General features: G+C 50.1%; 1 protein-coding gene across 2 annotated transcripts; it reads left to right on the top strand.

Annotated features, from left to right (window-relative positions):
• The first annotated feature begins 21 nt into the window (after positions 1 to 21).
• On the top strand, positions 22 to 27882 carry ASB13 (ankyrin repeat and SOCS box containing 13). 2 transcript variants are annotated; one of them, XM_082843179.1, is made up of 7 exons: positions 22 to 88; positions 13836 to 14023; positions 15168 to 15318; positions 17551 to 17685; positions 24660 to 24851; positions 26048 to 26079; positions 27029 to 27882. In XM_082843179.1, the coding sequence occupies exons 1-7, from the start codon at positions 46 to 48 to the stop codon at positions 27218 to 27220; spliced, it is 933 nt and encodes a 310-aa protein (XP_082699305.1). In that variant the 5' UTR covers positions 22 to 45; the 3' UTR covers positions 27221 to 27882. The 2 variants fall into 2 exon arrangements, with proteins under 2 accessions (XP_082699305.1, XP_082699306.1); XM_082843180.1 differs by lacking the exon at positions 27029 to 27882 and having other exon boundaries at positions 26048 to 26545.
• Positions 27883 to 27912: the final 30 nt, after the last annotated feature.

The following is a 27912-nucleotide window of genomic DNA, read 5'->3' as shown; positions in this document are numbered from 1 at the left end:
TGCTAGTGGCGGGGCCGCAGAGCCGGGACGCGGGGAGCCGGTGGCATGGAGACCCGTGCCGCAGACGGCAGCTTCCTGGGCGACTTGGGTACGTGCGAGTTGCCGGGAGCGCGGGGCCGCCTTCGTGGACCGAGAGCTGCATCTGCTTACATTCGCCCCGGGCAGGGACGAACCCGCTCCGAGGGGTCGTCGGGGGCGTCTGGCTGGGTCCGGGTCGGAGGGCCGTGTCTTTAAAGGAGCAGGTCCGGGGATCCCATGCAGCTCAGACGCGGTTTCTGCGTCCGGCTCCTGGTCCCCTGCCGGCCGGGTCATCCTTGTGACTTCAGAACCGGAGACCCACCGGAGCGCTGCGCACCCTGGGGAGGATGCGGGACTGTGCGTGGTCATTGCCAGGTTCCGAGGGGAACCTAGGAAATGCCCACGCGGGACCACTCGTAGGGCAGCCCTGGCACGGGCCCGGGGTGGGAGCTGGACCGTCATCCAGGCGCCCTGTGGGAAGGTCGTGCGCAGGGTCGTTCGCATGCAACGGATACACCCAGGAATCCAATCCAGAAGGAGCATGTGCCCTTGTCGCACTGTGTGAGACATGCGACCTCGGTTCTTAACTGAACCTTCTTTACCGTTTGTGCAACCCGAGAATAAAATGGATTCGAGGGCAAAAGGCCATTCTTTGGGGAAGCAAACTTTCCCGCCTACGGAGTAATTCTAGGGCAAATGAGCAGTGAAAACACTTCCAAAGCCTGCAAAGAAAAAAATAATCTATAAAGTATTTTTACACTGATAAAAAAAAATGTAGTGCGAATGAAAGTGAGAAGTCTTATGGGTAATTTAGCTTAAGACGAAGTGCAGTCCTCGCAAAGCTATTTTAGTTGATTTTGCAAAACAGCCACCTGCCACAGGATCAAAGGCATTTAATAAGCATCTCTGTTTTTACTTGGCATTCCACCCCAGGCAGGCACAGGGCTTTGACCCTGCCAGTGTGTGCTGTGTTTGGTTGGTTCACCGTGGAAGCTTTTTAAACACGTTTTAATATTTTTGTTCATGTGCAAGTTTCAATAGCATAGCATCACTTCCGAGTATGTTTTTTGTATAGTTTAAGGAATGTATCTTTAGAAGAAAAACATATTCTAAACTAATAGATGCACCGTTTCTGGGGTTTGTGGCTACTTTTGACATTGTCATTGTTTAATTTCATATATTTCTCTCAAAATACATCCTGCTGACAGTTTTATTCTCAACACTAATGAATAAACTCAATGTGTTGAATCCAGAGCGACACGGCTATCGCAGCAGAAGTAGAGGCCCATCATAGGAACTTTAACGCATTTTATCATTCTGATCTCAAATTCTATACATGTGGTATACTCTAACCAAACCGTGTAGCTTTATTTTTATTTTTTTAAATTAAAAAAATTTTTTATTGGAGTATAGGTGCTTTACAATGTTGTGTTAGTTTCTACTGTACAGCAAAAGTGAATCAGCTATACGTATACATATATCCCCTTTTTTGGATTTCCTTCCAATTTGGTCACCACAGAACACTGAGTAGAGTTCCCTGTGCTATACAGTAAGTTCTCCGTAGTTTTATTATTATTTTTAAATGAATTTATTTATTTAATTTTTTTGGCTGCGTTGGGTCTTCGTTGCTGCGTGCGGGCTTTCTCTAGTTGCAGGAAGCGGGGGCTACTCTTCGTTGTGGTACGTGGGCCTCTCACTGCGGTGGCTTCTCTTGTCGCGGAGTACGGGCTCTAGGTGCACAGGCTTCAGTAGTTGTGGCTCGTGGGCTCTAGAGCGCAGGCTCAGTAGTTGTGGTGCATGGGCTTAGGTGGTCCGCGGCATGTGGGATCTTCCCGGACCAGGGCTCGAACCCGTGTCCCCTGCATTGGCAGGCGGATTCTTAACCACTGCGCCACCAGGGAAGCCCTGTAGCTTTATTTTTAATATAACACCTCACAGAGGTAAAGGTTGCAGTCTTATAATATGGCCTTATCAATAAGAACCAAGAATTTAGGGCAAGTCACATCCTAAAGTGAATCAGTGTTTGTTACTTAGCAAATGTAATTCATATCATTATTGACCCTAGGTTGTGTCTATTTGTAAAGTTGAAAACGTGACTCTCGTATTCAGCATCTGTGCTCAAGGGCTTCTGACTTGGAAGCAAGAGGTTGGCAGAAGATGAAAGGGTGCCTTAGGGATCTGGGCTCTAAGCAAGGTGAGCTTCTGGTGTTCTTCAGTTATCCTCAACCGAGAAGTCTAACCAGTTCATTGGCCTCTGGGGTGTTGGGAAGATGGGATGGAGAGAGAAAAGGAGAGGCAGCCCCTGGGACCGTGATGAGAGCCACTGAGCTGCTTTGCTGTGGGCCAGGCGCTGGCCACGAGCCCTGTGACAGTTGCAGGACAGTCATCATTATCGATTAACTTAGAGGTGAAACTGAGTTCGCACAGCTAGGCAGTCACAAAGCTGAGGTTTTAACACAGGTGGTTCTTTTTTGTTTCGTTTCTTTTTGCTTTGCTTGTTTTATGTTAAAAATCCTTTTGTTCTTCCTATCAGATAGGTTCATCTGTAATCAATTTGTAGGGCTGCCTGGAGCGCTGAGCTGGTTTTGTGACTGGGATGGATGAGCCGTGTCCGCTGTGGGTTCTCAGGGGACTGGGGAGCAGCGCTACCAGCCGTCATCTCTGTACTATAGCACCTTTCGGGCTCTGAGAAATGTCTTTGCCTCCAGGGGTCCACAATCAGGATGGTAGACTGATCTGAGTCCCCGGGCCCGGGAACCTATATCCAAGTTCATCCTTTTGTTGAGTCTGTGGAATTGGATTTTTTTTTTTTTTGCTGTGCTGCGTGGCTTGCGGGATCCTAGTTCCCCGACCAGGGATGGAACCTGGGGCCCTGGCAGTGAGAGCAAGGAGTCCTATCCACTGGACTGCTACGGAATTCCGGAATTTGATTTTTTAAACATAGAATAATATGGAAAGTACTTTGAGAGATCTAGATAATCAGTGCCCTGGCTGGGAAGTCAACTTCCTTAAAATCTTCTCAAATCGTGCTTCTGTTTCTGCCTTAGCGAAAGCTGCATTCTAGAAGTGTCTAGATGTGTCCTTTAGTGGAGAAGCCTCTGGGCACTATATTACACTGCTAATAACAACGTTTGAAGGAAATTAGGCTGATTTTAACACCAGCTGGGATTCTGGGTAGTCATTGCGGCCAGGAGTGGCTGCCGACTATAGCAGTACAAGTGAGTTTTGATTTTTTTGGTATAACCCTCCTGCCCTGGTCATCAGCACCGTGGGGTGGGAGGGAGGCAAGGGGAGGGGTTGGGTGGCAGAGAATTGGATAAGCGGTTAGTAGGGGCTGTTGAGTGAGGGCGAAAGTTGGATTCCGGCGTTTTTCCTTAAGCATGTTTAGGAAGATCTTTCTTTCCTTTTCCCTGGATGTCTGCTGCTTCGGTAACCTCTTCCCACTTTTCTCTTTTGCTTTCACTTGTTCTCTTTCACTTTCCTTTTGCCTCTCCTAACTGAGCTTTGACTGTCTTGTCCCTGTAGGAAAGTAAACCTTTTCTCTTTAATTTCTATCACATTTAACAGATCTTAAAACCACGTATGCCAACCTCAAGTTTACTGACAAACAGTATTTGGGGTATTCATAATTAAAACACTGAAATAGAACTTGTTGAAAAATCTCTTCAAGAGTAACAAAATTCTCAGCCCCAGTTTCTAAATAAGTGTTTCTACATATAAAAATGATTTCCATTTTCCCTGAGAATCAAGGTGACTGGTAATATCAAGCTCACTGAACTTTAATTCGGACAGCACGTTAAAGATGGGTGGTCACCACAAAGCATTTATTAAGTACCACCTGTGCCAGGCACTTTGCATGTATTGTGTCTTTGGTCCTTGCAGCATCCTCCGGAGCAGGTCTGTCATTCTCAGGTGCTGGTTTCTTTGTCCTTGTGGGGTTTTGCCCCTATTTTGTTTTTTCACTCTTTACTGTCAGATGGATGGGTGCACTTTGCCATGATTTCTAGGTCCTTTTAGCTCTTCAATTTGTTTTTGCTTTGTACACACAAATCCTTGGCCTTCTGGGACCTTGGGGGACAAGTCACTCGGGACCCCTGATTTTCCCGAAAGCTGAGTTTAGCCCGCTGAGAGCGGTCCTCAAAACACCAGCTCCACTGTGGCTTCAGCAGCCGCTCCCGGCGGCTACATCTGCACACAGGTGCCCCACGGGCATGGATGGGGTATGGGGAGGCTATCCATCATCATTTCAAGAATATTTATCTACTGGGGTATTTGGGGAGAAGGGCTTATTTCAGAGCTGCAGCTGTGGCCGAGAAGGACATGTCTGCAGCGAGGGCCCTGGGTCCCCCTTCATGACATACCTGGAGCAAGATTCCTGACCCAAGCAGCATTGAAGGGTGCCTGGTGGATACGGAGCACGTTGGATCCGCTTGTGGTGTAGGTGTTCTCCGTGGCGTTTGGAAAACACTCTTTGTTTGAGCGGGGCTGCTGTGTGGAGGGGCCCCTGGCTGAGGGAGGAGCGGTCAGGGTCAGGGTCTGCACAGGGGTCGGGTTCTAGACTCTGGACAGGTGGGTAGGGCCGATGAGTGCTCCGCTCTGCATGTGGAACGGGAGCCCGGCAGGCCCTGCACATCGCAAGGCCAGGCTCTCGAGGAGGGCCGGTGGGGCCTTGCTGAGAGCTGCGGTTTGGGCTCAAAGAGCAGGATTCTGGGCTCTGGATGACTAAGCAAGATGCTGGTAAATTGGCTCTCTGGAGAAAAAAGGGGGGAAAAAAAAAAAAAAAGGAAACCTGATCTGATTTTCTTTTTTCCCTGGTGTAAATACTCACCCCCACGCTGATTTCAGCTCCCAGGGGTTTCCGCCTGGCGGAATTGCTGAATATTGAACAGTCGGCCAGGGGAGCTGGTCTGGAACACCCACTGCTGGACACGCGTAGAGAAGGCGGGTGCCAGGGCCAAGGGGCTGGGACTCCATGCAGGGGACTCATGCGGGATCCAGGTGCTGGAGCCGGAGTCCCAGGTGGGGCTTTGGAACATGACAGACAGTAGAACTGGAGGCTGGGACCCAAGCAGGACCAGCAGAAATAGAATGATGCTAACAATTCCATCATGGTCATAGTGTGCGCTGTCGTCGTACACCTGCCTGCCACCGTGCCGGTCACGCCCAGCAGGATTTCACTGTCATTACAGCCACCCCAGGGGAGTAGGCAAAAACATCGCCATTTTATATGAGAGAAAGCTGAGGCTTAAAAAAAACTGATGTGTAATTGAAAACTGAGGCTTTGAGAGGATAAGTGACGTGCCCCAGGTCACAGGGCTAAAGGACATACAGGCGTTGGACTCATGAGCTGGGTGGTCCCTGAGGCTCCTCACCATGTATCCCGCTCCCAAGGGAAGGCTGACGCTGAACCACTTGAAGTGTTCAGCTGGGGTTTCTTGACTCCCGAAGGCTGGGCCTGGGCCGGGCAGGGCCAGCCCTCAGATGTGAGAGTGTCAGGGCCCGGCCAAGGTACACAGGGGTGTCGGGTTGGGAGTCAGCAGGTGCACATCTGGTGCCCAGGCTGGATCAGTCAGGTCAGGCAGGGGTGCAGAAAAGTGGCAGAAATGTTCTCAAGCGTCTGTCATTCCTTCTCGGGGTGACCTTGCACTTGTCTGGTAGAAGATCCTGTAGGTGGTGTTGGTGAGACTCTAGTTTTGCAGATGACGGTTTTCACTTAGTCCCTCGTGAGCTTGGCTTGCCAGCAGCCACTCAGCAGAAGGAGTGACACAGGTATCTCCGTGACCTTGAACCGAAGCACGGGCAGGAGGCAGGAGGGGCCTGGGCGCTGCTGTCTGCCCTGCAGCACCAGCGCCCTGGTGCTCTGTCTTCTGGGGACTGCAGCCTGGGCTCTGCTACAACAAACTCCTGTTTAATTGATGCCCTGGCCCCTGGCACGGCCGGAGTGGGCAAGGCCAAGGTGTGGCCCAGGTCAGTGTCAGGGCTGGGCAGGCCTGTAAGGGGCCGGTAGTGGGATGTACTCTGGCGGGGGCAGACCCAACTGCAGTAGAAGTTTTCCGGCAAGTAGAACAGGCTTCTGGAGAGTCTATTTATTTGATACCTGTGTGTCAGGCGCTGTGCTGGAACAGGAGGTCGGCGGCTGCGGTCCTGTCCTAAAGATGCTCGTGGAAGGATGGAAGAGGCGTGAAATCAGGTGCAGCTGTGTGTACAGAGGTGGCTTACAGGAGGGCCTGGGTGGGCAGGCTGCACGCTGGAAGGCTTCCTGAAGGCGCTAAGACTCGGTCTCGGTGGGGAGGATGGAGAGTGGGGGGCTGAGTGGGGCACAGCACCCCCAAAGGCACAGGCCCTGGACCACCCGACCCTATGTCAGCTACATGAAGCTCAGTGTAATTGGAGACAAGGGTGTGTGTGTGAGGGTGGTGATGGGAGGGTGTCGGGGGAGACTGGAAAATGGGGCTGGGACTCCATCCTGGAGGGTCAGTTTGGCTGGCTTGCAAAGGAGTGTGGATGCTTTTCTGGAATCAGGAGCAATCTAAGGGTCCTGAACAGGCCCCCCGTGACCCGCTGATGACCTGGCTGCATTAGGGAGGGGGCGAGGGGAGGGGGTGCTGGGGCAGGGGAGCACCAGAGGGGGCTGTTGACGGGATGAAGGGAGGGAGGGTGACGGGAAGGGGGTGCTAGGAGACCACTTATGTGGCAGGGCTGGGATTTAGGGGAAGGCTCATCCCCGAGGGAACTTGCCAGAGGGAGGGTCTCAGGTTTCCAGGGCGGCCCCTCTCCCAGGGCGATGGTACAGGGGTGGGGGCATCTGGTCACAAGTGGGTCCAGGCACAGGGCCAGAAACAAAGCCTGAGGTCAGTGGGTTGACCAACGTACAGCGTTTTCCTGCCTCTCTTCCCTGCTAGCAGACGTCTTTTTGCTTTAAAGTTGATAAGTACAGGTCAGCCGTCCCCCATCTTCTCTCTGGTGGGGGGTTGTGGGAGGGGGTCGGGGGTGGATGCCTCTGAGCTTCCCACTGAGGACCAGCGCTCCTTCATGCAGCTGCAGCCCCGTGGGCCACCAGGCACCCCGTGTTCTTTATCTCTGGGGTGGCTCTCCCCTCCCCCTGTGCTTCTCGGGGTCTCCAGAGGCCATTGAGGCTACCACCTCCCCCTGACCCCCACCTCCCACTGTAAAGGTGTCCCCCCAGTGACATCCTGTGGTTGGTACCAGCTGTGGGTGACAACCTCCCCCATCTCTGGGGCCTCCTCCATCTTTGTTACTTCTTTAAAAAATAATTTTTAGGGCTTCCCTGGTGGCGCAGTAGTTAAGAATCTGCCTGCCAATGCAGGGGACACGGGTTCGAGCCCCGGTCTGGGAAGATCCCACATGCTGCGGAGCAACTAAGCCCATGCGCCACAACTACTGAGCCTGTGCTCTAGAGCCTGTGAGCCACAGCTACTGAAGCCCGCGTGCCTAAAGCCCGTGCTCCAGACTTCCCTGGTGGTGCAGTGGTTAAGAATCCACCTGCCAATGCAGGGGACATGGGTTTGAACCCTGGTCCGGGAAGATCCCACATGCCGCAGAGTAACTAAGCCCATGCGCCACAACTACTGAGCCTGTGCTCTAGAGCCCGTGAGCCACAGCTACTGAGCTCGCGTGCCACAACTACAGGAGCCCACGCATCTAGAGCCTGTGCTCTGCAACAAGAGAAGCCACTGCAATGAGAAGCCCGCGCACTGCAATGAAGAGTAGCCCCCACTCACCACAACTAGAGAAAACCCACGTGTAGCATCGAAGACCCAACGCAGCCAAAAATAAATAAAAATTTTAAAAGTGACATTTAAAAAACATAATTTTTAAAGTTTTAATTGTGGCTAAAAACATAGAAATGGTTAAGATGGTAAATTTTAAGTGTGCAGTTCAGCAGTATTAACTACATGCACATTTTGGTACAACAGAGCTCCAGCATTTTTTCATCTTATAACACAGGAAACTCTGCACCTGTTCACCTTCCCATTTCTCCCCTTCCCCACCCCCGGCAGCCACTATTCCATTTTCTGTCTCTACGACTTTGATTCTAGGAACCTCATATAAGTGGAATTGTACAGTATTTGTCTTTTGTGACTTGCTTATTTTACTGAGCATCATGTCCTCAAGGTTCATTTACGTTGTAGCCTGTGACAGAATCTCTTTCGTTTTTAAGGCTGAGTAATAAATATTCCATTGTGTGTATATATCACATCTTCTTTATCCATTCTTCCCTCCATGGACACTTAGGTTGTTTCCATGTCATGCCTATTGTAAATAATACAGCAGTGAATAGGGGTGCACATATCTTATCAAGTTAGTGTTTGCATTTTCTTAGGATAAAAATTGCTGGATCTTATGGTAGTTCTGTTTGAATTTTTGAGGAACCAGAATACTCTTGTCCAAAGTCCTTGCACCACTTTACATTCCCATCAACAATGCACAAGCGTTCCAATTTCTCCACATCTTTGGCAACATTTATTTTTTGTTTTTTGATAGTAGCCATCCTAATTGGTGTGAGGTGGTATCTCGCTGTGGTTTTTTTTTTTTTTTTTTTTTTTTTGCGGTACGCGGGCCTCTCACTGGTGTGGCCTCTCCCGTTGCGGAGCACAGGCTCCGGACGCGCAGGCTCAGCGGCCATGGCCCACGGGCCCAGCCACTCCGCGGCATGTGGGATCTTCCCAGACCGGGACACAAACCCGCGTCCCCTGCATCGGCAGGCGGACTCCCAACCACTGCGCCACCAGGGAAGCCCCTCGCTGTGGTTTTAATTTGCATTTCTCTGATAACTGGTGATGTTGAATATCTTTTCTTGTGCCTGTTGACCATTTGTATATCTTTTTTAGGGAAATACCTATTTAAGTCCTTTGGTAATTTTTTAATTGGGTTATTTATGTTATTGAGTTGTAGGCATTCTTTATATATTCTGATATACATGGTTTACAAATATTCCTCCCTATCCTATAGGTGCCTTTTCACTGTTGACTGTGCTCTTTGATGCCCACAATGCTCTCCTGTGTTATCACACCTGCTACTTCTGATCTCTGCCCTCAGTTGCTGCTAAGACAACTGCAGCTGATGTTTATTCACTAGAAAATATGGTTCCCAGTAAGTTGCACTGGTCATAAGGAGATAGAATTAGATTTTCTTTAAAAAATTTTATGTCCATACTTTATCATTCACATTAGTAATTCCTTCCATTCATTCGTCCCTTATGCACTCAACAAGCAAGTGACGTGAGCATCTTTTTTGGGCCTCACACTGTGCCAGGTGCTGGGAATAGAGCCAAGCCAGTGATGCCCAGCAGACTCACTGCAGCCCCGCCTCCTCGGTGATGCTTTCCTGATGGGCTGTCTTGCTTCTAAGTTCCCGTAGCGTGACCTGTTCCACCACTATCGCAGTCGTCCTGTCCTGTTGTCTTGAATTGTTTCCCCACCCTCCCCAGCCCATGACCGTGACCTGCTGATTGCCATGTCCATCCGTCTCTGTGCAACGCGGTGGGAGAGGCTGCATCTACCTGCGCGGGCTGCTGAGGGATGCTCAGGCCTTCCCTGCACCGCCTTCCTGAGCTGCACTTTCCTCCTTCCTGCAGGACCCAGGACTCGCCCTGCTCTCCTCTTTTTACTCAGTCTGCCCTTGGGGTTCTGCTCCCTCCAGACTGACTTGAGAGTGATCCACAGCTGCTTTCCACTACCCACCCCGCAAGACAGGCATGCAGGCGGCCATTCATCACGACTGGGAGACATACTGGGGTCCCCAAGCTTGGCTTACTTACTTACTCCTGGGACAGTAAGTAAGAAGTTCCCCAAGCTTGGCTCTTACGTTTGTGGGGATCAGATCTTCCTCTGCATTCCAGTCCTCCCTTCACTTCCCTGGCCCCCCATGACCCCGGTGGGGTCGCACAGTTAGGTACAATGAGGGGGTTAAAATACCACAAATAGACTCCATTTATGGAGCACGTACTCTGTGCTGGGCCCAACGCTAAGTGCTTTTACTTTCATTCATTTAATTTTCATAACCCACCGATGAATGAACTATATTATTATCCCAATTTACAGGTGACAAAACCGACAGTCAGGGAAGCTATTTCTCGCACAAGCTAATAAACGGCCGCGCTGAGTTTTAGCCCTGAGCCGTTTGGCTCTGGAGAACCCTGAGCCATGCACCATGCGGCTCCGCTGCGGGGGTGGGGTAGGGCTGTAGGTCGGCGGAAATGAGGGGATCTCCAAGAGGGGACAGTCATCAACACATAACCCAGGAGGTTATCCATCTGCCAAGGAAATACATTCACCCCAGATATGGCTCGTGAAAGTGCTTCTGATAAGACTTGGGAACCATGTGGTTGCTCAGAAGGTTTTCTAGGGAGATATGATAATAAAATGTAGTTATAATAAAAGGAAACTGCTTATTATGAAGAGGTGTGTATTGTGGTCATCTGCCGAAGTTGGGGCTTGACAGTAAGGATGTGTCAGCATAATCCAGCACTGTTGTCATTTATGACGTTTTAAAAGAGTGTCTAGAAGACTGCCCTGTATCCCAGGTGCTCTGACGGGTGTTGAGAAAACATCCTGTAGTTTCTGCATCTGGGGAGTTTACACTCTGAGTTTGCATGCATTTGTCTGCACCTGGCTTAAACCGTAAAGAAACATCACCCTCACACCACAGGAAGCCTGGCTGTCAGGGCTGCAGGCCCCACGTGACCAGTGACTCACCTGGTGCTTCCCATCCTCAGAGCCGACGTTAGGCAGGTGGTCCGACGGCCACGGCACTTCCCAGCTCGCGTCTAGGCAACATCGGGGGCGAGGGGTGTGTCGAAACTGTGAACGCTCTCAGCAGCCTCTCCCTCATGTGTCGTTCACTGGAGTTGGGTCAGACGTCCTACGGGAAATGGGAATCCTGTGGTTAACTTAGACCGCTTGTCTGGGTGGGATGGATGCATGGCACTACTAGTCTATTTCTGCTGCACGGCAGACAGCCAGGTGGAGACCGCAGCACAGTAAGCCCTGGTGGAGGCACAGACGAGGGGCTCACCCAGCACAGATGAGGCTGAGGCTGGGCAAGGCCTCCTGCAAACCTGACCACTGCACTTCAGTCAGGAAAGGAACAAGTAGGCGTTATCTAGGATGAACAGGGAGGGGTGGAAGGTGAGATAGAGAGGCTAGAGGTGGGGAGAGAAGGGGGCTTTGTTTAGAGGGAGAAGTGGTGTCGGTTCTTAAGTCTGGTCTCCAGACCAGCTGCGTCAGCATCATCTGGGCACGTTTTAGAAACTTAGATTCCCAGGTCCCACCAAGACCCACTCAGCTCTGGGGGTGGGGCTCAGCAGCCTTCGATTTCACAAGCCCTCCAGGCGATGCTGATGGAAGCTCCAGTTTGAGAACCCTTGGCTAAAACGTGGGAGGTCAGGGTGCTGCATCTCGTGCACCTGGTTCTCTAGAGCTGAGGGCAGGGGAGGGGGAGAGGTAAGGCATTGTGGAAGAAAGGGGGGATGTTAGAGAATTTTACATCTTTTTGGGAGAGGAGTCGTGCCTTTGTTTATTTCTTAATCAACACATTGTTGTTGAATGTGTATTTTACGAGGTTGGAATGCAAAAATAAATAATTATAGTTTGAGATGAATGAAAATGAAGAGATAACATACCAAACTTATAAGCTGCAACTCATGCCATACTTAGAGAAGATTTCTAGCTGTAAACGTTTACATTAAAAAAAAGAAGAAAGAGCTCAAATCAATAACCTAATAACCTTTCATCTTAAGACATTGGAAATAAAAAAGCAAACTAAACCTAAAGACAGCAGAAGCAAAGAAATAATAAAGATTAGAGAGGAAATTAATGAAATAGAGAAACAATGCAGAATATCAACAAAACAGAAGTTGGTTCTTTGAAAAGATCAACAAAATTGACAAGTCTTTAGTTAAACTGACCAAGGGTGTGTGTGGGGGAAAGATTCAAATGACAGAATCAGCAATGAAAGAGGGGATGTTAGTATGGACATTACAGACATAAAATGATTATAAGGGAATACTGTGAGCAATTGTTTGTTAGTCTGCTTGGGCTGCCATACCAGAACACCACAGACTGGAGGCTTAAACAACACGTTTATTTCTGAGGTTCTGGAGGCTGGACGTCCAAGATCAAGGTGCCAGCAGGCTTGATTTCTCCTGAGGCTTCTCTCCTATGCTTGCAGACAGCGCCTTCTTGCATGTCCTCACATGGTCTTTCCTCTGTTCATACTCATCCCTGGTGTCTGTGTGTCCTAATCTCCTCTTCTTATAAGGGCACCAGTCAGATTGGATTAGGGCCCACACTAATGGCCTCACTTTATTTGGAGTTACATCTCCAAATACAGTCACATTCTGAGGTATTAGGGGTTAGGGCTTCAACATATGGATTTTGTGACAGGGGGCACAGTTCAGTCCATAACAAATTGTATGCCAACAAATTAGATAATGTACATTAAGTGGACAAATTCCTAAAAAAGATAAACTACCAAAGTGGACTCAAAAAAAAAAGGAATAGATTTATAACAAATGAAGAGATTGAATTATTAAAAAAACTTAAATAAATGAAAGCTCAGGCCCAGATGTCTTCACAGATGAATTTGACCAAATATTTAAAGATTGAATACCAATTCTTCATAAACTCTTCCAAAAATTAAAAGAGAGAATACTTCCCAACTCATTCTCTGAGTCCAGTATTACTTTGATGCCAAAACCAGACAAATACATCAATCACAAGAAAAATGACACTTATGAATGTAGACCCCCAAATTCTCAAAATATGCACCAACCAAATTGAGCAATGTATAAAAAAGATTATACACCATGACCAAGTGGAATTTATCCCAGTGACGCATGGTTGGTTTAACATCTGAAAATCAATCCATGTAATACAGCATTTTGACAGAATTAAGGAAAAAAAGCCAGCCTGATCTTTGCAATAGATGCAGATAAAGTACTTGACAAAATGCAACACCCTCTCATGATAAAAAGACTCAACAAACTAGAAATAGAAGAGAACTTCCTTGACCTGATAAAGGGCATTTATGAAAACCCACAGCTCACATGGTGGTTCGTGGTGAAGGACATAGCTCCAGGACCAGGAACATGGCAGGAGGTGCCTCTCGGCACTTTTGGTCAACGTGGGGCTAGACGTTCAAACCAAGGCACTTAGGCAAGAAAAAGAAAAGGCATTCAGATTAGAAAGGAAGAAGCACAGCTACCTCTATCTAAATGTAGGAAATCCTGAGATTTCTGCTAAAATTGAATAATTAAATCAAGTCCCTACTTTGAAGGCTCTCCCAGGCCAGGAGCGGGGACAGTATAAGTGCTGCATTATAAGCATGTAGATGTCAGGGTTGTGGGAGACGTGTCTTCCGGAGAAGGAGCTATTTCAAATGGGTCCACGTGGGTGACATAACATCTAAACAGGAGATGCAGAGTGGATGATCGGGGTGGGGGCAAAGGTGGGCTTCTCAGGCAGAGAGAATATATGCAGAGATGCAGGTGTGCAAGGGCAGGGGGCCGCACTGAGCCAGCTGTGTGTCTGGAGAGAGGGGGCTTGTGTAGGGCAGTGGCGGCAGATGGGTCAAGGAGGTGAGCAAGCTCCAGATCATGAAGGACCTTGCAGGCCTCACCAAAGACTTGGACTCCACCCCTGGGCAGTGGGAATCACTCAAGGGTTTTGAGTAGGGGTGTTTGGACCAATTACACCACTGTGTATACAATGGCTTGGGTTTCGTAAAGGGTCCTGGGGTTCATCTGACCTGGACAGAAGTGGCGTGCTCTTAGCACTGCATGTTTTTCTTTCCAGGTTTCTGGGTGGAGCGCACCCCCGTGCACGAGGCAGCCCAGCGGGGGGAGACACGGCAGCTGCAGCAGCTGATCGAGAGCGGGGCCTGCGTCAACCAGGTCATGGTGGACTCCATCACGCCCCTGCACGCGGCCAGCCTGCAGGGCCAGGCGCAGTGCGTGCAGCTGCTGCTGGCCGCCGGGGCCCAGGTAAGCCACCTGCAGCATGGTCCCCAGACTGATGGGACCAGCTCCAGAGAAAAAGAGGCTTGGGAAGAGCGTTCTGTGTTATGCAACACATGGGAAGAAAGGAAACCACTGCAGGAGGCTGAGAAGGAGAGGAAGGAGGAAACCAGAGTGGGCTGTAGTGGAGGCTGAAGGAGGAGGGAGGGCTGGTCTCCATGGCAACCACACCCTGAGAGGACCGGTGAGGGTGCTCGTGGACCTGGCTGTTGGGAGGTCACTGGTGGTGGAAGAGAAGTCCGGGTTAGCAAAGTGATGGCATGCTCTGCTCTGCACGTGGGCAGGCAGGCTGTGGACACAGAGGCGGGCTGCCTACCGGGCTGGCGGGGCCTTGACGGCAGGAGCCTTTTGGGCTCAGAGAGCAGGATGACTAAGTGGGATGCTGGCAAACTAGCTCTGGAAGGACAGGTAAAAGGAACAAGAACAAGATTCTGATTCGCTGCTTTCCCCTAGTTTACGTACTCACACCACAGCCCACGTGGAGTCCCCAGCATATGGTATCTGGTATCCGGCTGGTAGAATTGCTGGGTATTTACCAGTTGGCTGGGCGAGCTGGTAGGAGCTGCCCTGGGACAGCGGTGGGGGGTGAGGAAGAAGGGAAGGCTGTGTTCTGCTCACTCTTCCCAGAACTCAGCTATGAAGGCGGTTCCAGAGGAAATCGAACAGGCTTCAGTGTGAACCCAAGTAAACAGCTGAATTTGGACAAATTCTAAGCAGAATCTGCCAGTTTGGGGAGTTGCCTTTTCCTGCCTCATGATTTTCCAACTAGAGGAGGCATGTTAAACAGTTTCAGGCACACCTCCTAGCTGAGGCTGGAGTTAAAGCCCGTTTTCACACCCTGCCTGTGCTTAGTAGGTGTTGGGGTGGTGGCCGGAGTGAGGCTAAGCTAAAAAAAGCCCCCAGTTGCACGCCCGCTGTACTCAGGCGGCCAGTAGACACGCCCTACTTTCTATCTCTGAACCCCCTTGCCTGGCACGGCACCTCAGCACGTAATAGAAAACCTAAGAACTTCGAAAAACTACGTGGTGTTTCAAAGATGAACGTGCATCAGGATGAGAAGGCGAGTGGCCTGCACCTTGCCCTCTGATGCTCGTTTCCTCCCCCGCTCAAGGTGGACGCCCGCAACATCGATGGCAGCACCCCGCTCTGTGACGCCTGTGCCTCGGGCAGCATCGAGTGCGTGAAGCTCCTGCTCTCCCATGGGGCCAAGGTCAACCCGCCCCTGTACACGGCATCCCCGCTGCACGAGGCCTGCATGAGCGGTGAGTCGGGTAGCGGTGATAGCCAGGAGGGGAAGCCATCCGCTGGTGAAGCCGGGCTCCCAGGCTGGGTCTGGCTCTTGGTCCGTCAGCCGTGGAATCTGACGCTTTTCCTCCTGGAGATACAGTCCTCACCCAGGGCTGGGGGCTGAAGGTAGGGTTCTATTTCTAGCTCATTCGGTGCCTTTCAGATGCTAACCCTGGAAACGGGTGCCCTCGGCAGCCGCTTACTTAGTGGCTGCTGTCGTTCTGGCCTGCAGGCCCCTGATCTTGTGGGGAGATGAGGCCCAGACGCACCCCCAGGCAGGAACTCTCAGAGGAGCCGAGAGCTGGTCCTCAAGGCTCAGGGTTGCCCTCTGAGAATAGGTGGATTTCAGACGGTGGGAGGATATGGCTGCTCCAGCCTCGCTGGGTCAGACGTGCCCAGCAGAGGAGCTACAATAGGCAGAACTGGAAATTTGGGGTGAGGCCAGCTGATGGGCAGTGTTTCAGATGACAGACCAGGGAGTTTGGGTTCGACTGTTTTGAGCAAGGTTTGCACACTTGTGTCTTGTGCTTTGGTCGGCACGGTGTTCGTCTTCGCTGCATTTGTTAGGGTGCGGGGTGTGGGCTCTTCCACGGCTGCACACAGGGCCAGTCTTTGCTGCCCTCACCCCGAATCCCACAGTTAGGGCACCTTGGTCGCCCACAGGCACTGGGAATTGCTACAGACGGCTCAGAAGGTTTTTGAGCAGATGCTGAATGATAAGAACACATTTTTGAAAGGTTCGTTTAGTGGCCATCCATGTGCAGCGTAGGGGAGGGAAGCTTATTTTTCTTCCTTCACCTATCTTTGGTTCATTGGCCGGGGCCCTGCCGATGAGGCTGACAAGGGACCAATTAACAAGAGAAAAACAAGTGGAAGTTAGCGTGTGCATTGCACATACACACGGGAGAGCTCAGGCAAAGGGTGGTTAGAATTGGGGTTTATGTAGCATCTTAACAAAGAGCAGTAATTCTGTCGAGCAGACACAAGACCAAGGAAAAGGACTATGAGCTTCTAGGGATGATAAGTTACATGAAGGCAAATACAGCGGGGAACTCCTGGGAGACAAAGGCCAGTTAGTAAGATTTGCGGTGTGGACTCCTCTGGTGCCGGCTCTGGGCTGATCAGGGTCTAGAGTTGTCCCTGGTGGTTCACTTCTGTCCTTCCTAGTAGAGACGGGAGGGGACACCTTTATACATTTATGTCCTGCTTTTAGGCAAATGGGGGAAGACAAGAGAGCTTTTCTTGTATCTGCTGCTTCTTACTTGTCTTCAGCTCCAAACAGTCCTTATGCCAAAGTGGCATATTTTGGGGTGGCATATTCTGCTGCCCTTCAATATGAAATGGGGGGGCGATATCCTGGAAATGAAGAGATGAGCTGGGGGCCATCGCAGTGACCCAAGTGCAAAGCTCTTGGAGCCCAGGTGGGATGGATTCATGTGCAGAGCTTTGAGGGAAGAATCAATGGGATTTGACGTGAGGGAGAGGAGAGCACGGCGTCAAGACCGACTCAGGGTGAGGAGGAGGCTGGCTGGGGAGTGGGGGGAGGACCTCGTCGTGGGGGGCATGTCCCCCGGTGAAGGGCCAGCGCCCGGTGGTGGAGGTGGGGCTGGGTTTCAGGGCTGGACATGGAGAGTCGGTGCCAACAGCCAAGCACGATCAAGGGGTGAGAGAGGATGGAGTCTGGGACGGGATGAAGCCTGACCCCAAACCAGAGTTAAAGATGCCGGAGAGGAGCCGGGAAAGAGGCCAGAAAGGTGTCTGCTGAGAGGGGGCAGGGAACCCAAGCAGTGGGGAAGTTTAGGGAAGTTCATCCAGGCGGCTTGGCATTCCTGACACAGCTTGGGGGGCAGCTGGAGATGGGGAGCCCCTTCCTTTTCCCTCGAGGGCTCGAGAGCAGAGAGGAGCCTTCTCTGCGTCCACAGCTGGTGAGCCCAACTTTGTGTTCTCCCAGCACGGGCGCCAGCCGTGCCCTCCCTCCCTTTCTCCCACTGCCTGGTGAGCTCGGGGGGCCACTGAGCTCCCGGGGGAAGGACACCCGCGCCGTGTCCAGGACCCACTGCTCCTGGTCAGGATGCAGGCCCACTTCCCTTCCCTCCTGCTGCCGCCAAGCTCGGGGCTCACCTGCTCCAGCAGCCGCGTGTCTGCCAAGCCTGTTATTTCACATATATGTGATACGATGCCTTTCCTCCGTCTCCATTTCTTTTAAGGAAGTTCTGAGTGTGTGAGGCTTCTTATTGACGTTGGGGCCAACCTGGAAGCGCACGACTGCCACTTTGGGACCCCTCTGCACGTGGCCTGCGCCCGGGAGCATCTGGACTGCGTCAAAATGCTGCTTAACGCAGGTGTGTCATGTTTATACCTGCCCAGCTCACTGCGGGTGTTGAGTTCACCTGTGCTGCAAGCTGGCAGAGAGCTGACTGGTGCAGTCAGGCAGCCCAGGTTTGCAGCTGGTTCTCCCACTTGTCAGCTGAGTCCTTGGGCCTCAGTTTCTGCATCTATAAAACCAGACAAATAAAACTTATTTTGCAGGACTGTTGGGAGGATTCGTGATAACATTTCCACAGTACTTGCTGAACAGTAGGTGCTCAACGAACACGAATGATTATTTTTGGCAGCCGCAGGGGATTGTCCCCAGGGCCTGCCTGGTCTGAATCAGGAGATGGGGTCCAGGGGAAGCGGGTCAGTTGAGTCAGGATCCAGGAGGCTGTCAGGTGTCCTAAGGATAGAGAGGTTCCCATGGTGAAAAACAAAAACAACATAAAAAGAACCCACCAAGAGACTTCCCTCGTGGCGCAGTGGTTAAGAATCCACCTGCCAATGCAGGGTACACGGGTGCAATCCCTGTTCTGGGAAGATCCCACATGCCATGGAGCAACTAAGCCCGTTCACCATAACTACTGAGCCTGCGCTCTAGAGCCTGCAAGCCACAACTACTGAGCCCGTGCACCTAGAGCCCGGGCTGTGCGATAAGAGAAGCCCGCGCAATGAAGCCCGCGCACCACAACAAAGAGTAGCCCCCGCTCGCCACAACTAGAGAAAGCCCGCACACAGCAACGAAGACTCAACGCAGCCAAAAATAAATAAATTAATTTATTAAAAACAAACAAACAACCTGCCCAACTGAAGCTAGAGTCAGGACCTGTCGACCACAGAAGTTTTAAAATGTAGCCAAAGCGGCTATGGGCAAGGAGTTATTATGAACCCAACTTAAATTTCTTTTTTTTCAAGATTTTCTTTATAAAGTAGGGTCAAATCTAATGCATTCTTTTTTTTCTTTAATTAATTTACTTACTTTGGGCTGCATTGGGTCTTCGTTGCTGCACGTGGGCTTTCTTTAGTTGTGGTGAGCGGGGGCTACTCTTCATTGCGGTGAGCGGGCTTCTCATTGCGGTGGCTTCTCTTGTTGCAGAGCACGGGCTCTAGGCGTGTGGGCTTCAGTAGTTGTGGCATGTGGGCTTCAGTAGTTGTGGCTCGCGGGATCTAGAGCGCAGGCTCAGTAGTTGTGGCGCATGGGCTTAGTTGCTCTGCGGCACGTGGGATCTTCCGGGACCAGGGCTTCAACCCGTGTCTCCTGCACTGGCAGGCGGATTCTTAACCACTGTGCCACCAGGGAAGCCCCCAACTTAAATGTTTTGTTGAGGGAACATTTTAGCTCAGCCATCTTGTCCATTCTGGGGGCAACCTAGGGAAAAATGGTTCAGAAATAGAGGATGAATTCTTTCCGGATGACGGTCTTTTGAGCATCAGTTATATACAGTTTTTTACTACTGAGTCTTATTCACTTTAACGTGCCACTCTTAAGTCTTTTCAGTGAACACGCTTCATTTTGTGTAAGGTTAGTCACTGGGGTAGTTTTTGTTTTTTATGCAAAGATTAAATATCTAGATTAGAAACAGTGGGTCTTCCAGCCGAGTCGCTCATGGGATGGTTGGATCCCGTTTTACCTATTGTTCCTGTTGAGGTTTTTTTTTTTTTTTTTTTTTTGCGGTACGCGGGTCTCTCACTGCTGTGGCCTCTCCCGCTGTGGAGCACAGGCTCCGGACGCGCAGGCTCAGCGGCCATGGCTCACGGGCCCAGCCGCTCTGCGGCATGTGGGATCTTCCTGGACCGGGGCATGAACCCGTGTCCCCTGCATCGGCAGGCAGACTCTCAACCACCGCGCCACCAGGGAAGCCCTGTTGAGCTTATTAAAATAAAAATTTCATAGCACAGCCACCCTCTGCGGGGCGCCTGGCGTGCACGTGTGCAGTACACCTTCAGCTGTTTTCTCTCTGGTTCCTTTCTCGTGGTTGGAGGGGAGAGGATCAAGCAAGTGGTGTAACCCACTGTCCTTTCCGTGTCCTGAGGACCCTGTGTAAGTGGTGACTCCTTTGTAAGAAGTAGGAAACCAGCTCCCCTCGACCCCTGGGTGATGGAGTTTCCTGGTTCAGTAACCGAAAGGATCAGAACTAGAGCAGATTTCAGGGTCTCTCTGACGCGGGGGGCTCAGCAGTGTCAGCAAGAACTCACCTCGTCTGAATCTCACATCTCTGCCTTCCTCACCGTTCCCTTTATCCCACGCCTGGCGTCCCTAGTAGGGGAGAAATGGCTGCAGCAGCAGAGTTTGGCTAAAATGCAGATTCTCGACTCCTGAGGCTTCTGATGGCTTCCTCCCCTCAGAAGAGTGAAACTCCCCCCTCACACCTCCTCCATGTCCCATCGGCCTGAAATGGGTTCGTGTCCAAACCTTATCCCATCCCTTTGGCTGAACTGTGCCACATTCTGAGCGGCTGGGGTCTGGGTTGAGAAGAGGGATTCACCCAATCAGGGCCCAGCCCTGCCCCAAGACCTCTGCCCCGGGACCCCTGCCCCACACCGCAGGGTGCAGCTCCTGGGTGGGAGGCAGCCATGATGTCCATGACAGCCTTAAGCAGGGGATCCGGTGGTTACAAAGGGGGTTTCCATCCCCTGGGAGTGAGGGCTGAGGAGATTTCCCCTGGGGCAGGATCCTGAGGTGTCAGTGTCTACCACCAGCTCCAGATTTCATCCCTGATTCTGTTGTAATCTCAGATGGTCTCCTTGACACTCCTTCCTAGATCACATGCATTCTTTTTTTCTTCTTAAAGAAAACTACTTTTTAACTATGGAAAATCTCAAACATACGGAAAAGTAGAGAGAAGAGGACAGCATATGCTTTATTTTTAGAGTAGTGATTTGTCACTTTTTGCTGGAGCATCTGATGAAAGCTATGGACCACATCTCTAGAAAAATACGCGTGCAGGTGCTTTTGCACGTGATTTTGGAGAGGGTCCTGGCCCTGCGGGAGGAGCAGAGCTGTCGGGGCCACATGGTGCCCCCCGGGGTGGACTCAGAGGCTTTCTGTTGGCAGCGAGGTCAAGCTGCCAAGCTGTGGATTATTTTGGCAGAGGATTGCGGCCAAGGGGGTGTCTGGGTTGAGGAAAGGGATTCACCCAATCAGGGCCCAGCCCTGCCCCAAGACCCCTGCCCCGGGACCCCTGCCCCACACCGCAGGGTGCAGCTCCTGGGTGGGAGGCAGCCATGATGTCCATGACGGCCTTAAGCAGGGGATCCGGTGGTTACAAAGGGGGTTTCCATCCCCTGGGAGTGAGGGCTGAGATTTCCCCTGGGGCAGGTTCCTGAGGTGTCAGTGTCTACCACCAGCTCCAGATTTCATCCCTGATTCTGTTGTAATCTCAGATGGTCTCCTTGACACCCCTTCCTAGATCACATGCATTCTTTTTTTCTTCTTAAAGAAAACTACTTTTTAACTATGGAAAATCTCAAACATACGGAAAAGTAGAGAGAAGAGGACAGCATATGCTTTATTTTTAGAGTAGTGATTTGTCACTTTTTGCTGGAACATCTAATGAAAGCTATGGACCACACCTCTAGAAAAATACGCGTGCAGGTGCTTTTGCACGCGATTTTGGAGAGGGTCCTGGCCCCGCGGGAGGAGCAGAGCCGTCGGGGCCATATGGTGCCCCCCGGGGTGGACTCAGAGGCTTTCTGTTGGCAGCGAGGTCAAGCTGCCAAGCTGTGGATTATTTTGGCAGAGGATTGCGGCCAAGGGGGTGAAAGTCCAGTTATTTCTGGTGAGGTAACTTTTAATCTGGTCCCCGGCAGTAAATATTTAACCGTGCTGGGAGCGTTCAGAAGGGGCGTCCACCTTCCCAGCAGTGCTGGTCCCTCACGTCTCTGCTGTTGTCTCAGTGAGCGAATCCCAAGACCCTGTGCTTGCCATCCCGTCCCGGGCATTGCGCTGGGTTCTATTTTTATATATATGTATATTAAAATATTTTTTTATGGAGTATAGTTGATTTACAATGTTATGTTAGTTTCAGGTGTACAGTTAAGTGTATCAGTTATACATATACATATATCCATTCTTTTTTAGATTCTTTTCCCATATAGGCCATTACAGAGTACTGAGTAGAGTTCCCTGTGCTATACAGTAGGTCCTTATTAGTTATCTATTTTATATATAGTATTGTGTATGTGTCAGTCCCAGTCTTCCAATTTATCCCTCCCCACTTCCTTTCCCCCGGTAATCGTAAGTTTGTTTTCTACATCTGTGACTCTATTTCTGTTTTTGTAAATAAGTTCATTTGTATCATTTTTTTTAGATTCTACATTCATGCGATATCATATATTTGTCTGTCTGACTTACTTTACTCAATATGACAATCTCTAGGTCCATCTATGTTGCTGCAGATGGCATTATTTCATTCTTTCTCATGGCTGCGTAGTATTCCATTGTATATATGTGCCACATCTTCTTTATCCATTAATCTGTCAGTGGACATTTAGGTTGCTTCCACGTCTTGGCTATTGTAAATAGCGCTACAATGAACATAGGGGTGCATGTATCTTTTTGAATTAGAGTTTTATCTGGCTATATGCCCAGGAGTGGGATTGCTGGGTCATATGGTAGCTCTATTTTTAGTTTTTTGAGGAACCTCCATACTGTTTTCCATAGTGTCGTGCTGGGTTCTTGGTGGGCGTGTGACAGCCCCTGTCCTTGTTCCCTGAGGTTTTACTGAATCCACTCTAATCCTGTTTTGCTTTGAAATCAGGCTTTTGATCACGAGCAAACACTGATCCCTTCTCTCTGACGCGTGAATTGAGAATTTTTAAGGCCTAGGTGGCGTCAGGTGTTTTGCTGGCTCTGGCTTTTGTCCTCAGTTCCAGGCAATGTCATCGTTAGTCCCATAAAGCCACTTTCTCCCTGGCTTCTCTGTCCCTTCTTTCCTCTGCCCCCCTCCCCATCCCACTGTTCTAATGAGTATCTGTGTGTTATTGGTTGAGACATGAACTTTTCATCGCGGTAAATGGTGTTGTTATAGATTTGACTCTCCTTCCTGTTTGCTCACCCATTCCTGAGTTTTCGAGACCCACCCGTGTTGCTCCAGGAAGCTCTGGTCCGTTGTTTCCAGCTTCTGCGGAGATGCCAGCTGCCCCTCTTAATCACCAGCCCTCTCTCTGCGCCCAATCCAGTGATACCAAGGCACATTTTAAACAGATCCCGTTTGTCCCTTGGAACAGTCACCCCACCAAGCCTTGTGTACCGAGAACCCACAGTGGGCGGGAGGGAAGAGCTGTTCAGTGCTGGTTCTCCTTGACCTTGAGAGTGACTCTGCTTCCCCACCCACCCTTCTCCATCCCTAAAATAGAGACAGCCTCTTTCCTCCCCGATTGGCAAGAATATTGAGAGAATTAATGACCTGAGAGGAAGCCACAGGGACTTTAGATTCTGCAGACTTTGCAGCTTATTTTTCATTACAAGTTTAATGTTCAAATTCATATTTGCATTATGACTGCAACACTATAACATTACTTATTTGTATCAGCACTATTGGAAGAAACCCCTGATGTGGTAGATTGGTTAGATTGTGGGGAAAATGCTTCTTTTATTTCATGGGTTGATTTTACTCTTATTTTTGTAATACGTATCTGCTAAGTTAAACAATTAGGTAATTTATCCTGCTTCCTAACTGACGGATTCTTCTTCCTGAACTGCCGTCTGAGTTTTGACTCTGGGAAGTATGGGAGCTTTTCTTCATGTGTGTTGTGTGCTTGCATGCTTGCTATCTTCTTAGCATCACACAGGCCGCTTTAGGAACACAGTTCTTATATTCTACTAGGGGATTAAAATGATTTTAAGTCAGAAAGCAGAAGTTTTCAAGTATTTTTGAGCTGTGGGACTAAAACATCTAATAGCCTTATACCCCCTCATTTCCTCTTGTTCTGACCCTCAGAATTTCTTATTACACAGTGACATACTGGTGATCTGACTTTTTTTAAGCCTCCCCTTGATAATATTTTATGATTGTGATTTGAATCTGTTATTGGAGGGAATATCTTCACTGATCCTGGGCTCTTTGCTGGCTTCTTGAAAATACTTTTCTCCCATCTCCTTTCTCTTGTAACCTCCTTATCCACTTGGGAGCAGACCTCAAAGAAGTTGGTATTTTCTTAAAAAAAATTCTGAGGCTCCAGGGGATCCCACTGTATAGAATGGTGATGGTCGTGCCCTAAGAATGGTGTTTTACACAAATCATATTTTTATCAAAATCTCTTATTTTTAAAAAGCGTCTAAAAATGCTGTGTTTAGCTATTACTTGTTTGCATCTTTCTGAATGTATGCTGTCATCCCGAGAGCGAGGTGGATGGCAGAGCTGAATTCACAGTTACTATACTTCCTCTCTATCTGACCTTCAGGGAATTTGGGGGGAACATTCCCTATTTTCCCTTTGAGCTTCCCTTTTGTAAAAGATTTCTTATATTTAATGTTCATTCATTCATACAACACACATTTTTAGAGCCACTGTCCTGTGTACGTGGTGTGTGCGTGCACGTGATGTGTGTGCCTGAGTGCATGTCTGTATCTGAGGTGTGTGCAACTGTGTACCTGTGTGCACGTGTGTGTGCCTGTGCGTGTCTGTCTGTGGTATGTGTCAGTGTGTGTGTGTCCATGGTGTGTGTGTGTGTACACGTGGGAGACGGCAGGAGAGCTTGAGCAACTCACCTGAGCTTCCAGAGCCTCAGGACCTGGGGACAGACAGCATAGGGCGTTAGAGCAGCCTCTGAACTCACAGGGAAGGTTTCTGTCTTGTTTTTCTTCTTTTTGGTTGTTTCCAGTTATACTTCTTTTTTAGCTCTCTTTTCCTAAGGAAAAATAAAAGGAATCAGTGCTTCTGGATTTTGAAGAAGGTTTTGAAAAGGCTGCAGCAGAGTCTTGATTTTGTTCCCGGGGAGGGGTTGCCGCTTTTGTGTCCTGTGCTCCTTGGTGACGTTTGTTCCTGCTCCGGACCTGCAGGGGCCAACGTGAACGCGGCAAAGCTCCACGAGACGGCACTGCACCATGCAGCCAAGGTGAAGAACGTGGACCTCATCGAGATGCTCATCCAGTTTGGAGGCAACATCTATGCCCGGGACAACCGGGGGCGGAAGCCATCCGACTACACATGGAGCAGCAGTGCCTCCGCCAAGTGCCTGGAGCACTATGAGAGTGAGTGTGTGTCGTTTGTGTGACGCCTGCACTAAGGTCTGCAGGGGAACCTCGTGCAGGAGGGCTTTGTTCTGATCACGTATCAGTTCATCTCTGAGTCAGTCGTTTCTTGACTCAGACTGGGTCCCTATGAGGCCGATGATATAGATGCAGCCCTCACTCTTCAGGAAACAAAGGACAAACCATCTGGCTAAGACAAGACCTCCTCTCTGGGACACATTTTTAAATGAGTTTACATAGAATTACAGTCACAAGAGGCTTTCAAACACTTATCAATTGAAAAAGAGCCCATTTATTCCACATTTTGCCAACCTTACCCAACCAAAATCCATCATGAGTTTAGAGGCAAATACCATCCACGTCTACTGGGGAAACATTTCCTAGAAGGTGTTTCTTTTCCTGCATTCAAATAATTTGGGGGAGGAAGTAAATGGGAAAATGAATGTCACTAGTAATTCTGTTTATTTTTCTTTCAGGGAGCTTTGTCTTTCATAATGTTTCATAAGTTGAGAATACTTTCTTTGGTTGATTTATACTTTGATCAAACACAGATGGTCCTAAAGGCAGTCTTCGAGGCCAGGCTCTGCTCTGTACACATTCCCATGGCCCAGCTGCCAGGGACCTCCAGGCACTTTCCTTCTTTGGCCCTGGTGTCCATCCCTCGTGAGCTATAGCTCCAGGCTTCATCTTCAGGCCTGTGGCCCTGACCCTTTGCCACCAGGATGTGCATTTGTGGACTGTCTGCCCCTGTGGGTCAGTTCTCCGTGGGTCCCTGTGGCCTGCAGCGATCAGGAGCAGAGCAGAGCCAGCACTGCCCGCCCAAACCCTCCCCCAGCCCTCATTTGTCTGGAAGTTTGACAAACAAGCCTACTAGCTGTAGATTAGTGCTTTGCTGGCAAATCTGTGTGCTGAGTTAGAACGTTATGGGGGAAAAAAAAATCACAAAACCCCAAAAGCCAGAAGCTCACAAAGTGAAATCCCAGTGGCCATGACCTGAATTCCATTTCCTGATCTTCCATCCTTGGTCCCTATTTGTCCTTCCTGGTCACCTTCCAGAGAAGGTACTCAGGGTTCAGCCTCTTTTCAGGAAAAGGGAGGTGTTTTCAGTTCCATGTTGGTACTTGTTAAGTTGAAGGATGCTGTGCTTCTTCCTTAAGTTAAGCTAACCTCACGTGCGTCTTGTCCCCTTTTTCCAGAGACACCTCTGAGCCTGTCCCAGCTCTGCAGGGTGAGCCTGAGGAGGGCGGCTGGCGTCAGGGGGCTGGAGAAAATTGCCAGGTTGAACATCCCTCCCCGGCTCATTGACTACCTTTCCTACAACTGAGCTGCAGACACAGGGTCAGGGTGGGCTGGTGACACCGGGCTGCTGGCCTTGCTGAGCCCAGCGTTGGGCCACAGGGTCGCTCTGCCCTGGGTGCCTGAAGCCATGCTGCTGCTGTAGAGAACTGGAGTCTCTCCGGGCCGTCCTGTTTCGTCTTCTCTGCAGACCCTTGGCAGGTGTTTCTGAGGCCCTGGGAAGGCCCTGGGCTGGTCCTCCTGGGACTTCAGTCTAACTCTGGCATCCTCCCGGCCGTGCAGTTGTCTCTCTTCACAGACCTCCCTTGGAGGGATCGTCAGGAAAGACTCTCCCAGGAGCACAAGGGAGCCCGGCGGGGCTGGGGGTCCAGGGCCCGGATGCTGATTCCACACGCCCGGGAATGATTCCTTCATCACCAGGTGGCCCTGGGTGTTCAAGAGGAGGACCTGTGCTGAAGAGGGGTGGGGCCTTGGGAGGGGGGGTCCTGACTGCGGCCTGGACGCCACTTTGGGGACAGCCTGCCACTTGGGTGCTGTTTTCTGAAGCCACAGTTGGCACTTTCCGAGACCCACCTGCGCCCAGGTGTACCCATCGCTCAGGGGACTTTATACGGGTCTTAGTGGGGGAAGCCTCAGGCTTCTTATTCCCCACAATAAGCTCAGTGTTTCTTAGGAAGTTTTTCTTTGAGGTCTTAATTCTTTTAAAAAGTGTATAAAGCAAAAACTTTTAGACACATACACTGTAACACTTAGGTTTCGTTAACAAGTCTCTAAAGCAACAGGTAAAAGGAAGGCATCTCAGCACATCTTCCCAGGGGTAGTGATCCAACGTGAAGCACTGTTAGGAAGCTCTTCAGAGATTGTTTTTCATCTCTCTACAGCTGCCAAATGAATCCTATTGCCACCCTAAGTTTTGCTCATTCCTTGAAGCTCTGCAATTGCAGTTGGCAGGAGAGGTCGCTGGCACCTGGTGGGTACTGTCAACCATGGACTTATGCATTTTGTGGATACTTAAGGAACATCTGTTATGCTTCAGGCACTGGCTCAGTGTTTTGAACTGGCTAAGAATGTGACTCACCATCAAGGCAGGGAAAGAAACGGTTTCACAATCTGTTTCTTTAGTAATAGAAACAAGTAATTCTACATGATAAACCATGAGGTAACATGACGTAGTATGTTTAGACTGCATCTGTCTGCTTAAGATTCTATATCATAGTTTAAAAAACGAACCCAAAACCCGGGAGTTAAACTAGAGGACTTCTGTATAAGTAGCTGAGGTCTGTTTGGTTTCAGGGGAAATGGAGAAGGTACCGCTTGTGAACCCTCTTGAGGGTCAAGCCTGAAGCCATCGTCCCCAGAAATGTGACCTCACCAGATTCCCCCAGGAGTGTGGGGAGCAGAGTGAGCGGGGATGGGCCAAGGCCACACCAGCTGTGCTCACAACCAGAGGCACCTCTTGGCAGGTCTACTTGGGTGGGGCCCAGATCTGGTGGAAAGTTCCATGCTGGCACCCGTGGGTATTTTCCAGCTCCTCGGTTCTGGCTGTTGTTACGATGGTGCTTCATCGTATGTGGAGATAAGAGCCCCTCCCATTTGGCTGCAGGTGTACATGCATGTTCTGGGTAAATCAGTGTATCTGCGTGTACTAATAAAATTAAAAAGAGCGTTGGGTTCTGCCCTTTCATCTTTGTAACAGGAACTTGCCTCTAGCCATGACAGTTGCTAACATTTCCACACGCGGAGTGCTCAGGGCAGAATCCGGTCC

Source organism: Leucopleurus acutus (genome assembly GCF_964270905.1).
Source record: "Leucopleurus acutus genome assembly, chromosome: 1".
NCBI lineage: Eukaryota > Metazoa > Chordata > Mammalia > Artiodactyla > Delphinidae > Leucopleurus > Leucopleurus acutus.
This window is presented reverse-complemented; position numbering and strand designations above follow the sequence as displayed.